General features: G+C 32.8%; 1 protein-coding gene across 2 annotated transcripts in view; it reads left to right on the top strand.

The window, feature by feature from the left end:
• Window positions 1–14,872, top strand: part of LOC142328973 (zinc finger protein 277) — a 30,856-nt gene extending 15,984 nt beyond the window's left edge. The window contains exons 4-7 of one of the 2 annotated variants that reach the window (XM_075373196.1): window positions 909–1,062; window positions 3,805–4,014; window positions 6,975–7,129; window positions 14,760–14,872. In XM_075373196.1, the coding sequence (XP_075229311.1) occupies window positions 909–1,062; window positions 3,805–4,014; window positions 6,975–7,129; window positions 14,760–14,763 (523 nt within the window). In that variant the 3' untranslated portion in view covers window positions 14,764–14,872. Of the gene's footprint in view, window positions 1–908; window positions 1,063–3,804; window positions 4,015–6,974; window positions 7,130–7,442; window positions 7,630–14,759 lie in introns of those variants that run through there. The other variant, XM_075373195.1, reaches the window with a different exon arrangement.
• Window positions 14,873–15,079: the final 207 nt, after the last annotated feature.

The raw sequence follows: 15,079 nt of genomic DNA, 5'->3' as shown, positions 1-15,079 counted from the left end.
TTTTAGGTAATTGTACTAAAGATTTTTCTGATTCATTCAATGTAACTTAATTATGGATGGATCTAATAAGTTGTATTTTTTGTTACTGTTATAAAATTATTTAATGTGTGATCTAGTATTCACGGAAGAATGACTTTTCTGCAATCTATTTCGTGGTTCTTTTATGCTGTAACTTTGGTTATATATTTTAAAATTCATTGTAATTAAATTTGATAGAGAGGATTATTGTCATCAATCCATTTAACATAAAGATGGGTACACCTGTCCCAGATGATTTGATAGTGTTTTTTGTTTAAAACTGCCATTGTAGGTTACAAGTTAAATCAGACTGTCAGAAGAAATGAAAAGTATAATGTTCTCAATTATAAAAAGTATGTATTTTCTCTATTGACATCTATTTAACTGTGTTATGCTTTATATTCTACTGTTTTTTTTCTTTCAGAATTATTTGCATCATTTAATAGCAACAGTCTGTTATGTCTTTGTTGATAGTATTTAAGTGATAGTATTTTTTTTAAGTTTGTTTTTATTGTGTAAATTGATTGAAAATTTGTTTATTGTGGGTATTCCATCTAATTTCCTAACTAGAAAAAATGTTTTTAATGTTATTTGGTAATAAATACAATTGTCCTTATTTTTAGAAATACAAAAAAGGTTTTTTTGAAACTGTATTAAGTTCATTGATTGAATAATGTCTTTGTATAGACTCTACAAAAACAGTTTTAATTAAATTTGAAATTGTATTTAATTTCAGGTAATTTTTTTTAAATTTAAATAATATGTATTTTATATAACAAATATTATTTTCATCACATTAATTCTGCTCAGAAAATATAATTTGTTATTTATCAATTCTTGTATACTCCTTTTATGAATTCTTTATGCATTTTATTTTATTTTTATTACAGTTTAAAATGTTTATACTGTGAAAAGATATTTAAGGATAGAAATGTACTGAAAGAACATATGAGGAAAAAGCTTCACAAACGAATTAACCCAAAAAATACAGAGTATGATAGATTTTATATTGTAAATTATTTAGAAATGGGGAAAAATTGGAAGGTAATTGTTTTTTTGTGTTTTTTTGCATGTATTGATGTGTAGCTTCTTTGTCTTTTATCTGGAATGTTGTGGGTTTAAATTCTGATCAAGATTTGACATTTTTCATATTCTACAGATTCATATAACTTCAAAGGTAACTACTGTAAATGGGTCTAAAGATCTGTACTACAGTAGGCATTTCACTTGGCATGTGTAGAGACACTGTAGAGTATATACAGGCTGCTTTATACCGACCTTTCCCACCATCAGTGAGGTGGTTTTCATGTTAATGTTAACTATTATGTTTTAAACTTAAAAACCTTTGTGTTAATGTTTTATCTTATTAATAATATTTATTTATTTATTTTATGGGAAAGTGTTGTAGGATTATGCCTTATATTGTTAGTATTTAATCCAATGCAATTCTAAAATATCTCTGATTTAATTTCTAATAAAAATATTTAAAAAAAATACCACCAGACAAATATCACACAACTCCTTTACCTCATTCACAGCTTCAGCACTAGAATCCGGATTTCTGTCATATACTGCTGTCATCCATATCACTTTTGTTATTTTCATTTAAACATATTATAAAAGATTCCACTGTGTTTTATAAAGTATCTAGTTCGTCTTTATTTATCTTCACATTGAAAGCAATTATGAATTTTTGGTTTCCATTATTCAGGTCCAGTAGAAATAAATTTACCCATACAAAGATTAACAACATCTTTATGTGTGAAAGTTACGTTGTACTTACCATCCCAGTTTTTCACATCTGCTCATATCAGTTCAATGGGATTTAGTTCGGTGAGGTAGGGAGACAGTCTCAAATTGTGTTTGTCTTTTTCAGTCTCGTCAGTGTCATATTTCTTGCAGCGGTTTTTGTTTTCGTCGATAATATTATACAACTCCACTTTCAAGACATTTTTAGGTATTGGAATTTAATTAAACTGAAGCCAGTTTACCATTATTTTCTTTTTAGCATTTGAATTAGGATTTTTATTAATTTTTACAATGTGGTAAGACGCATTGTCTATTACAATTACAGAGTTTTCAAGTAGGAAGTAATTTATTTTGAAAGAGAAGTTAGCATGTAGTTTATATCATGGTGGTAATCCCCTGTTGTATGATTTGATTTCCACATCATCAGACAATTCAGTATAAATCCCATTCCTCCTGCATTCAAAATAATTGTCACGTCTCGTTTACTAATAAATTTCTTCTCAAACATTCTCCTGTATTAATATTTCCAATTCATATTTTTTTTTTTTTTTGCAAATGATTGCTGTGATTGTACGTCTCGTCTACAAAAACTATTGGTTGATTCTGTTTTTTGTAAATATGTAAATTTTTGGTACCGAATGTCAAATCGTTAAATGAAGAAGCACTTATTAGTGGAATTCCAGTCCTTTTAAACCTTAGTGCTTTAAGATTCCGACATAATGATTGACTTGAACATGGATATTAAACATGATATTAAAATTATCAAACCTGTGACAAGTTATGGCCATTGAAAAGTTTTCCTTTTGTTGAAAAAGACACTGATGAACCTGCTGCAGTTTTTTCTTATTAATTTTTTATGCGAGTGATAGACATATTCGAGATACCAGTGGCTTCACTAATACATTCTGTAATTTTCTTAGGGTCCATTATTAAGTCACATTTCTCTGCTTTCTTTGTCATAAACTTTACCGACATTAGCCACAATTTCCTGATATTGAGTACAGAGTTTAGTTCTCCCAATTTTTGGCATTTTAAATTTCACTTTCCAACGAAACTATTCAAATATAATATCACGACGATATTAATTCACCAAAAAAATACATAGCCAAAAACAGGACACAAAAAATTAACTGTTATAACCTTACTCAAATAGTATACAGTGAAAAGGTGAACAAATGCTTAAAAATCACTGAAGCTGACAGGTGTATAAAACAAACAACTGATTTGTAATATGTGATTTTAATATGCGTACATTTGAAAAAATAGGGAGTAGGGAATGTTTAAACAGTGACTAATGATATCTCGGTTATAGTTATCAAACAAATTTTAGTTTCTGTTATATTTTATTACCTTATCTTTAATTTATTTACTGTAATTAATATAAGAATCGAAATAAATATGGCACATTCATTTTACGTGACCAAGTAAACAAGCTATTATAGTTGTGATGAGTCAAAACTAGTTAATTGAAATTACTATTGATGATTGGCTGGGGGTGAAGGGGAACTGGGACTATGCTGAATGAGTCAGAGCCAAATGGAATGCTTACAACTGTAGTAAACTTTAATTAAAAAGAAATTAACAAACAAAACAAAATGTAATATCAAACCATTATAATCTAGGTTATGGTGCTAAAATTTGTTAATATTACCAAAATTCAGGAATGCATTGAAAATGGAGAATAGTACATTTATGAAATGTACTATTTAATTATTTTAATTATTGCTAGTAATTTTTTATTTGTCTGTGTGATTTTTTCTGTTTTATTCTGTAGTTTATTTTGTCCATGAATTTTTTGTTCCTTCTTATGCTAAAAAATAAACTAATCTTTGAACAACACTTTTTTACTTTGTCTAACTTTGTTTTTATTTGTCTGATAGAGTATATTTTTTATTCTTCTAAAACAATGAATAAAATAACAGTTTTCTAGTTAGATCTTATAATGGTTCAATCATTATTATTATAATATACTTATAATATTGTTGTAAGGATTTGTGTTATTTTGGTTTTTTGTGAGATTTTTGGTTTTTCTTTTAGAGTTTTGAACGTATAAAAGAAAATGACAGCCCAGATTCAGATGGCAGTGATTCAGATTGGTCTGATTGGAGGGAAGAAATTCAGATACAGATTGTTTGTTTATTTTGTAAAAATAATTCATTTACTTGGGAGGATACACTCGACCATATGAAATTAGAACATAATTTTGATTATAAAAAGTATTCATGTGAAATGGATTTTTATCAGCAGGTTAGTTCTATTATTTACAATTAGTTGTATGAGTAATAATTACAAAACAACTGATTACAAATTTTTGTTATTTTCATTATGTTTTGTAATATATATATTCCCCATAACTTATAAACTGTTTGGTGTTTTTTTTTATAAGCAAGGGATAGTTCTTTTATAGAAGGTAGAAATAATTTATATATTATTTTTTGTTTTATTGGTTATATCTACTTCCTATTTTTAAGTAAATTGATGTATTTATGACAAGGTTATTTGAAATGAAAAATCTGCAGCCCCCAAATTAAAAGTTTTATTTTCATGTTGATGTGTATGTATTCAGTTTTGAAATTCTTCTCCTTTTGAATATGCTAATATTTCATTTGAAAAATCGTATACCTTTGGTTAAAATAGATAATAAAAATTTTAGCAGAACCGTAAGTTCAATTTATTTAAATATTTTTACTGTTATGATGATAACTGTCTTAAAACTTATCGGAATCAAATTGTTAATATATGTGTTTCACAGGATTGAAACCCAATGAATTTATTTTGATAAAATATTGAATAAATAAGTGGTTTACTTTAGCTACTTTATTCATAACAAAACTTATTTTTACTGATGATCTATGTTGAAAGTTGTAGTATTTATTTGTCTAGAAAGATCAGTGAAGATCTTGTTCAACAGGATCATAGAAGATTAAAATTAATGAATAAAACAAGAATTTGTTATATTTTGTGGGTTGGAAAGCAGATTTAAATTACTTCCACTTTTGAAGCTAAGTTATTGACTTAAGATAATTTAATTTCAACAATAAATTTAATTCAATTGGTAGTGGATTTTTTGTTCAAGTTTATTATTTTTATACTTTAAAAGTTAATAAACTGGAAAACAAGAATACTCATAAGAAACTGTTTACCAAAAAGTACTTAACCTTTTCAGATCATTTAGTCTTGGAACTGGTTATGTGCGGCGTCAGTTTTAAAATGCTGTTACAAAATCATTTTATATTGCATCTAAGTCAGTTATTTTGTTTTATATTCACAAAGGAATCGGTTTTATTACACAATTTGAACGACGACGTTTATACGATGTAAAATGTTTTATTTAGACTAGAAAGAATGTGACCATTTTTTTCTCAGAAATGTGCTTGTGTGTGTGTGTGTGTGTGTGTGTGTGTGTGTGTGTGTGTGTGTGTGTGTGTGTGTGTGTGTGTGTGTGTGTGTGTGTGTGTGTGTGTGTGTGTGTGTGTGTGTGTGTGTGTGTGTGTGTGTGTGTGTGTGTGTGTGTGTGACTTGTGTATTATAATTGCTATGACGATTATGGATTTATTTATTATTTACAAAAATAGCTTTTCTTAGTAGCAACATATCGATGTATTGAAACACATAATAAATTATGATATACTGCACACACAAAAAAAGAGGAATTTGTGGTCATAAATACGTCACTTTTACTTGAGGTCTATAAATATCTTTTCTGACAAATGATATCAGTAAACATGTAACACATACATGTTTATCGATTCGTAATGAATAACACTATACAGTAAAAATTGTTTTTTTTCAATACCTTTTTCAGTGGTGGGGATTTTTATAAAACATACTTTTCTGAATCTACTTTCACTTATACTAACATATGTTACTAATCTGTGATTTATGAGACACGGGTTTTTCATCATATTTTGCCCAATTTTCAACCGATTTGCTTGAAAGTATTATTTTTAAAATCAGCAAACAATGTTTCATAAACACAAAGCAAAAAAAAAAAAATTCGCTAATAAAAAATGCAGTAGAAATGCGAAAAAAAAATTCTGCAATTAAATTATCATAATTTTTGTACTGTTTCAATTTTTTTGTTGTTACAGGCATAAAAAATACCCAATTGTAACGTTTTTTTGTCAGAATCTGTTAAATATCTTTAATATACTGTAATTTTTTAAAATTTTTTTCACAAGAGGGTAGCAGAAGACTATGAAGGGAGGCAATCAGATACCAACATATTTTCACGGAGCGTTAATCAAGCATGGATCATTGTGATGGGAGAAGGTTAAAGTGTAAAACTAGATGGCTTTTGATTGTTAGACAGTCATTATAAATTGACACTATGGAAAAATTTTTTTATTAAAATACATACAGAGTGTCTCATGAACATGAACTTGAGAACATTTGCTACAGATAAAAATAAAGAAAAAAGTTCACATAAACATGGGTCTGGTAACGCTTCACTTTCGACTTATAGCTTGTGAAAGATTTTGGCCTTATTTCTGGTCCAAGGGTAAATGAAACCATACTAAAATTCTTGGAATTTAAATTAAGGCGTAAAGCACTAAAACTAAAACTAGAGCCATCGAAAGAGTGGGCATTTATAAATTAATGTGTAAAAATGTTAATTGCAGTTTTGATGAATAAAGGAAATTTGACTTATTATTAAAAATATACCAAAGAAATCAGCTATAGTCTGCATTGCTTGAAAAGTAACCATAAAATTAGTTTGTTAGAATTGTTATTTTAAAAAAATATACATAATAAACATGAATTTAATGGTTAGAAACTTATTTTACCAATAGTAAAGTAGAAACTTCTTTGCTTAATAATGTTGTGGAGCCAGTATCGAGCAGCATATTTGAATTTTAATCATTTTGTGAAAGTTTTCAATCATGAGAATATGAAATTGATATCAATTTATTGTAAAACTTTACTCATGGGTGGAGGTACCTCATCAATTGGTTTATGATTCTTGTTATCAGTTTTTCATGATAAGTTTTATTCTACCCAGTATATAAAATATGTGAGCAACTAAGTCATAGTGGCTAGTCTGAATTGGTGGTTTAAGCATGAAAGTTTAGATTTTAGGTAAACTTTCATGCTTAGATTCAAGGTAAATTTCAAAGTTTAGATTTTAGGTAAACTTTCTTATAAAATAATCTTATTTTACAATTTATTTCAATGACTGTTAAGCGTACTTCTTTATTTGTTTTTAGGTTAAGTTGGTTAATTATGTGAGAAGGCAAATTCACAGATCATCTTGTATCAGTTGTGATTTTATTTCTAATTCTGGTATTGAAGATCTTTTAAATCATATGAAAAATGAAAATCATTTTATTTTACCGGATCAGTCGTTGTGGGATCAACCTGAGTAAGTGTGATTTATATTTTTATCTCTAATTATATATCTTAATAAAATTTCTATAATATTCTTATTTTGATGATTGGTTTTACTTAGTATAGCTTACAGAATTTTAATTCAGTTAGTATTCTACCATTATTTATCACATTCAGTGTTGGGTCAGTCGCAGCTGATTTGTCTAGGAAACATCTTGTTTAGTTTGTTTAAGAAATCAGTTTTAATTTTAATATTAATTATAATATTTTTATTTTAATATATTTTTGATATTAATTTTAATATCAGCTTTAATTTCAGTATTATTTTTTTATCTTACCTGTTTCAGATATTTTTTTCCTACATATGAAAATGACTTATTTTTATGTCATATTGATGATCCTGGCAAAAGTGAAACTAGCTCAATTGCTGATGTGCAGTTTGATGTATAGTGTGATTGATTTTATTTACGTGTTTATGTGTATTTATTATGCATGTTATTTATATAGTAAAGATAAAATTATTTTGTTTATTAACTTTTTTGTTTTTCTTTTTTTTTATATATCAGTTCCAAACAATTCATTAACGATCTATCGTTACCCAACATAATGATCTGTCGCTATTCTATTTAATCATCTATAGTTTATGAAATTCACCACTTGATGGTGTTGCCATATTATTTTCTCAAAGCATATACATCGATGTACATATATTGTTATCAGTTTTATTCTGATAGTCGAAAATTAAACAAAAATATTAAATACTGAAATTCGTGTTTTCATAGTTCTGTGAATGTTGTCGCGTATATAACTTCATTGTTGTTTCAGTCCATTTATTTCATAGTTAGTTCTTATTTCAGTTAGTTATATTATTACTTTGTATTGTTTCTACATATATTTCTCTGTTATATTATTCACATGATATGGGTAAAATGTGTGCAACAGTGGAGACTAGTATAGAAGCCTAATCGATCGTAATATTTGTAAATATTTTGATAATCAAACTGACAGTGAGTATAATTTGAATGAAACTGAGAGTGAATGAAACAATGAGGCACTCAATCATATAATCAATGATGAAAGTGATGATAAATTGGAAGTCACCGATTACTTGGAAATCATTGCTCCTGAACAGCTGCAGATGCTACCTCATGCATACCAAGAACTGACAGGACTAGGGTTGCTATACGTACCAGTTTTCCAGAACTGTCACTGGTTTTTCCCTCAATGCCCCAGTGTCCCGAGAAGGCTTTTCAGGACATCAAGTTGTCCCGATTTAGTAAGTATTGTAAACGCACGAGGGTAAAACTTTTGTGGAAGAGAAATTTCATTCCACTTTAGGGAAATTTTATTCATTGAGGGTTGGCAACGTGTGGCCTGCGTGCCTGTTTGCAGAACAGCAGATGTCAAACCAAAACAGAAGCCAAATCAAGGTCAATCACTTCACTGATCACAGACAGTCAGTGTCGTTACTGTGGTTTGGCATTTTAGCCTATTCCATTATACACATATTTAAGTTGTTGCATGTTAGTGTAGTGTATGCATATACAATGCCAAAACGAAAATCTCATTTTAAAAAGGAATATTCTAAATACTGGATTTTTACTAAGAGGGGAAGGAATGAAGAAGAGGCGTATTGTTCTTTCTGCAACAGCTTCATTTCAGTAAGTCATGTCGGTAGAGCTAATTTGTTAACCAGTTAAAAACAAACAAACATAAAAATAGCATGCACGGTGGGACTTCTTCTAAGCCGGTTGGGATTTTTTTGTGAAAAAGGATTCCAAAGAAGATAGCTGCTCCTGAGCTTACAACAGCGTACCATGTTGTGAAACACCATCACTCTTCCAAATTACTTGATTGTTCAAATAAGTTAGATCAGACTATTTATCTTGACTCTTAAGGTTGCAGCAAAACAATCTACAGCACACACTAAAGCTACTGCACTCACTTACCAATAATGTGCTTTCTCCACATTCAGTTAGTACTTGTGTTTCAGAATTAGAAAAAATTCCTTATTATGGGGGTTTCAATTGATGCTAGCAACCATAAAGCAGAAAAAATATTTTCTCTTGTTGTTGAATACTTTAAAGAAGATGATGGTATTACCAGTAAAATAATAAAGATTTCATCACCTAAAGATGACACTTGGGATACCACAACCAGCTACTGCTTAACAAGCCTTCTTATTCTTTTTCCTGTTTAGCCTCCGTTAACTACCGTTTAGATAATACATCAGAGGATGATATGTATGAGTGTAAATGAAGTGAACTCTTGTACATTCTCAGTTTGACTATTCCTGAGATGTGTGGTTAATTGAAACCCAACCACCAAAGAACACCGGTATCCACGATCTAGTATTCAAATCCGTGTAAAAATAACTGACTTTACTAGGACTTGAACGCTAGAACTCTCGGCTTCCAAATCAACTGATTTGAGAAGACGCGTTCACCACTAGACCAACCCGGTGGGTACTGCTTAACAAGCCTAGCTGAAGTAAACCTCCCTTCAGACAAGTGTTCGTCATTTTGTAATTGTAACACAAACACTAATTTTGGAGGTGCGAACTGCAAAGGGGAAGAAAAATTTTCCACAAACTCCAAGATAATTTGGCAAAGATACAGAGAGGTTGGGTGCTCTGCACACATATAAACAACATAGTTTCTTGTGAATCTGTGGATGTTGAAATAGTAGTTGTGAAACTCAGCTATTTCTCTGTTATACAGTCAGAACTGAAAAATTTCTGTGAGTTTATCGACATATCTTACAAACAGTTGCTGTACCACACAAGAACAAGATGGTTATCGCTTATACCTGCAGTTGAACACATTTTAAGTTTGCAGGTGGCTTTGAAGACATACTTCCAGTCAGAAAAAATCACCTAAGATACTCATAGATTTTTTCTATACCACACTGAGTAAGGCCTATCTGTGGTTTCTCCACAACCAGCTGCATTTGTTTAATTGAAAAATAACAGCAATTTAATCTTCAAATATTTCAGTTATTGAAATTAAATCAATCCTCTACAAAACCGTGAAGACTCTTAAAGAATGAGAAGAATCTCTCTTTATCGGGTTTAAAATTAAGCAAATAATTGCTAAACAGAAAGTGATAAGGAGAAGTTTACTGGGGAATGTAAGGAATTTTTCCAGACAGCTTATGGTTACTTGGAGAAGTGGAGCAAGTCCCTTCAGCACTTATCCACATTCAACTGGATTATGCTAAAGACAATCCCTGATTGGGATCAAATAGAAAATTCTCTGACTTATTTTACCACAAAGAACATTTCCTTCTCAGAAAGTGAGATTTTTCATCAGTTTCTGTGTCTAAAGAGCATGGTTACAGTTTTAGTGGACAAACAGCATGACAAAGAAAAGCGTAAATGGGAGAATTTAAATTTAAGTGAAAAGTGGATTAGCTGCTTTGAAAGTATCAGTATACTCACTAGTTGAAAATTTGTCAATATTTATTTTCAATACTAGCTCACAATGCAAATGAGGAGAGAGTTTTTTCAGTGATGTCATCTCAGCGGACTGATGAACGCTACCGCCTTTCAGTGGAAACACTTCAAAACTTACTAATTTGTAAGTATAATTTCTACAAAACCTGTGTTGAGTTGTGCAGTTATGTGAAAAATCAACCAGACCTTATAAAAGTCATCTGAGAAATAAAAGTGATACACTGGTACTCAAAGTGAATCTATTCAACCCGCTATTGCAGCTGTAGAGACTTGTAATTCATGAATATGATTTCGGAATGTTATTTGTCTTGTCTCTAACTATCGTTGTCTTGTATTCTGTTATTCTATCTAACTTAAAACAATAATATTGTAATTATTTTAATTTAGTAAGTAATAAATTTTTTTTTAGATTTTTTAAATGTTAATCTTTTTGTTATTTGCGGATAAGGGCCCTTGGAACACCCCTTTTCTTGGTGGAGGGGTTGATACTCACTAGATAAGCCATCCATATACAATTGTCCCAGTTTCATTCACCTAAAATATGGCAATCCTAGCCAGGAACAAAACACATGCCATCCATGGGATCTCCAGCAATTGAGTATTTAAATTTATTTTCACTGTTAGAACTCACTGCTAAAGACATGAGTTGCTCTGTAAAGCAGTTTATACGTAAATAAACATGCAGGAAGGTTTAGCAGCTCAGTAGGTAGAAGCAAAGAATGCATGTGACAATCCTTGTGGTGGTCTAGGGTTGAGGAAATTACCAAAGAAGAAGAAGCAAGATGCTGTGTGTGCACCTTAGAAGGAAGAAAAAGAATTCCAAGAACTATGTATCAGGTGCAGTAAAGGATTATATGGGGAATATTTTCCTAAAGATAATTGTATATGCACACGCTCAGGGATAGGGTGGTCGGTTTCCGCAAGGTTGATGTTATTCATTCTCGTGAGGAATGGCCGCTCTCTGCGATTGTGGTCAGCTTGATCTCGTTGGGTGTCGTCTGGGTACTCAGTTTTCTGATGAGCAATTCACCATCGTGCGAGTCACGAGGAGTACGCATGATGTTGTACTGGTGTCAGGATACTTCCAGCTTGGATGGAGTATTGATGACTTGTTGGCGAAGTTGGGGCGGATTCTGGACGGTCTCCCGAGTATCAGAGTGCTGGTAGCTATGGATGCTAACGCCAAGTCTTCTGCCTAGGGTTCACCACTCACGAGAGGCACTGGTGTCGCACAGTTCATTGAAGTCAGGAACCTCTAATTGCTTAACGAGGCAGAACAACCACCGACTTTCTCATCCGAACAGGGGAAAGTTACATCGACGTCACCTTGGTGATGGGCAATCTGCTTAGGTGTACAAGAATTTTGACTGTCTGGCCCGAGGCCAGTGTGAGTGATCGCTTATAACCTATGAGATCGCTTATGGTGGCGGTCCAAGAGCTCCAGATTCAGGTTGCTATAACCTAAAGGGCCTGGATCAGCACAGGCTGCAGCATGAGTGTGCTGCAGCCTGTGCCTTACAGGGGTTGGAATGGCGCTTGGGGCATAGGGAGGAGGTGGAATTGATGGCTGAACAATTCAGCCGGGCCATCAAGACTGGCTACGATAGTGTCCTACGGCAGCCTAAGCCAATAGATGGACCCTTAGATAGTGGCCAGTCCACTGATCGGAGAGTGCCTAAAGCCTTCATGACCACTGCTTCCAGGGAGCCGTTTGTTAAACGCAGGCAGAAATCCGGGAAAAAGTGGTGGTCCTCTGAATTTACCATGCTGCGCGCAAGAGTTAGATCCACTCGGAGAAGATACCAGTTTTGCTCCCTTACAGGGATTATCATTGATGATGTGCACGCCTGAGCGTCTGTGGATCTACCGGCGCGCTCATAATGAGTACATTCATGCCATCAAGGAAGCCAAACTCAAGTTTTGGCAAGACTTCATGCACGAGTTGCAGCACAGCCCCTGGCAGCTTGCGAAGTCATGTTACCAGCCAAAGCCACTGCACATGCTGTCCAGTGTTCGATGCAGGTTTGGTGATCATGAACACACTTTAACATCTGTGGCAGCTTACCAGGCATTCCTGGATACTCTGTTTCCAGATGCTCCGAAGGTTGAAACAGAAGTTAGGGTTAGGGCGGGTGAGACACCATTCCCTGGTGTATGTAGACATAGACCAAGTGGTTTCTCGAATGGCACTGAGAAAGGCACCGGGGATTGACCAACTTGACCCGGGTATTTTCTATCATCTGCTGCCTGTCATAAGAGAGCCGCTTAGTGGGTTGTTCTCGGGGTGCCTAAGCTGGGAGTTGCTTTCCAACTTGTTTGTTGGAAGGTGGCTTTGGTGAGGTGTTCTTAAAATCAGGAAAGGATCTGAGTGAGGTCAGCAGTTATCGAACCATCAGCTTCTTGCCAGTAATTGGCAAGTTGTTTGAACGGCTGGTTGTGGAACAGCTCTGGAAAAGCATCGATATAAACTCGCTTCTAAATCGAGGTCAGTATGGCTTCACGAAAGGGGTTGGCTTAAATTAAAGAGGATTGCATCTTAAATGCTCTTGCCGAGGTGGAAGGTGCCAACTGTAAATATGTTTTTGCAATTTTTATTGACATATAAGGCAGCATTTCCTTCCTTGGGTTGGAGTTCTGTCCTCTATGAATTGGAATGCCGCAATGTTCCCATAGCCCTGCAGGCCATAGTACGTGACTATTTGTCTAACCATATGGCTCTGTTTAGAGATGCGCACCTGGTTGTGGAATTTCCATCACCAAGGGAAGCCTTTAGGGTTGTGTTGCTGGTCCCCTGCTATGGAACCTGGTATTTGACAGATTTCTGAGAATGACATTCTCAGAAGGGGTCATGGCCCATGCTTTCGCCGATGACTGTTTCCTGTTAGTTCATGGTAATTCACAACCACAACTAGAAGACCGAGCACAGGCAGCTTTGTCGACCACGGAGGGCTGGATGGACATACAAAATTTAAAGATTTCTTTGCCCAAGATGAAGTTTATGCTTCGGCCCCTGGAACCTAGAGGTCAAGAGGAAAATTGGCCACTCATAATCAGCAAGTCAATGTGGCGTGAGCTGTATTGTCGGACCGTGTGGGTGTTCCTTGATGTTGTTGCTTTGTTCAATTGGCATCAGTAGTTTATTTAGGGAAAGACTCCTACCTCGCTGCTGTGGGAAGCTACCTGAGAGTTATGGCTGGCCATCAGCCAATTAAAGCTCCAAGTGCTTTAATATTGGTGGACAGGTACTTGCTGGCATTCAGCGACCTAGGCGTGGCAGTGAATTGCTGTCTTGAGATAAATTTAATTTATTGAATGTCATATATATTTTAGTAGTTGACGGGGTGTGCCTACCCATTTTACAATATATATCAAATGAGTGGTGGTACACGAAGCAAGTAATGTGTGGCACCATGCTTAGTTCACTCACACAATTAGGTTAGCTCTAGGAGCTAGTTAGGACACTGGTCACTAAACTGATTCTAGGCTCAGTAGCCATTTGTGGCACAGACATTCAATCTTATGCTTTAGGGTGACCGAATGGGGTGGTGGCAGGAGAAATGCCATGCAAATCAACAGTAAACATAATTGTAAAGAAAAAATTTCAAAAAAACTGATTGTAGTCTTTGTACTATCAGGCTTCCACAAGCCATAATTTTGTAAATATATTTGTATATTTACAAAATTTTTGTTTTATTTTATCAAGAAATTCATGTAGATATTTACATTAGTGAATTTTTATAATTGTTAATTATTGTTCAGAATGTGAAAAAAAATAAACATATTAGTAAACTTTACCATCCAAAACTGGTTTATGATAAAAAATAAAAACAGTCCAAAATGTTATAATTTGTGGTAATAATCACATTCTGCAGAATGTTTTTGTTAAGTGTGAATTATTTCATATTTTTAGACTGAATAATGCATGATTTATTAATGTTTTGAAGTACCACTACATAACACAGTTTAAAGGTCCGGCATTTTAAATGGGATGTGATAAAAATGTTTATTTTTATCACATCCCAGTTTAAAATGCTTGATGACAAAATAGTTAAACTAATTTCTATAAAATCAAAGACAAAATTTTATTTTAAAGTGATCTGTAAGAGCATCATATGTAACATGGCCCATCTTTAAGTTATTTTGATTCAAATTGTATGAACCATGTCGACATTTATGGTTGTATTCTCTTCTGTTATCTCTGAAATTGCAGATGATCCAGATTTACAGAAAGAAATGTAACAGAAATCTTTACTTTAATGTGGTTGTACGTAGATAAGTCAATAGATATTATACTGGGTAATTAATGGTAAGACTATTATTCTATCATATCCAATTAAGACAGTTATGCTATGTTAAGAAAATAAATAACTATAATGGAAATGTGGTTTGTATGCTTATGTGTTATAAAAACATTCTCTCTGTATACCTTATTGTAATTCTGAGATAAGTGTTCAACTATGTACAGACAACAAATGCAGTGACATTTTCTCAGAAAAAATAATGGCCTACAAATTTAAGAAAAATCTAAAG

This window comes from Lycorma delicatula, chromosome 8 (assembly GCF_047948215.1).
Source record: "Lycorma delicatula isolate Av1 chromosome 8, ASM4794821v1, whole genome shotgun sequence".
NCBI lineage: Eukaryota > Metazoa > Arthropoda > Insecta > Hemiptera > Fulgoridae > Lycorma > Lycorma delicatula.
Note: the sequence above shows the minus strand (reverse complement) of the source record. Positions and strands in the feature narration are given on the sequence as shown.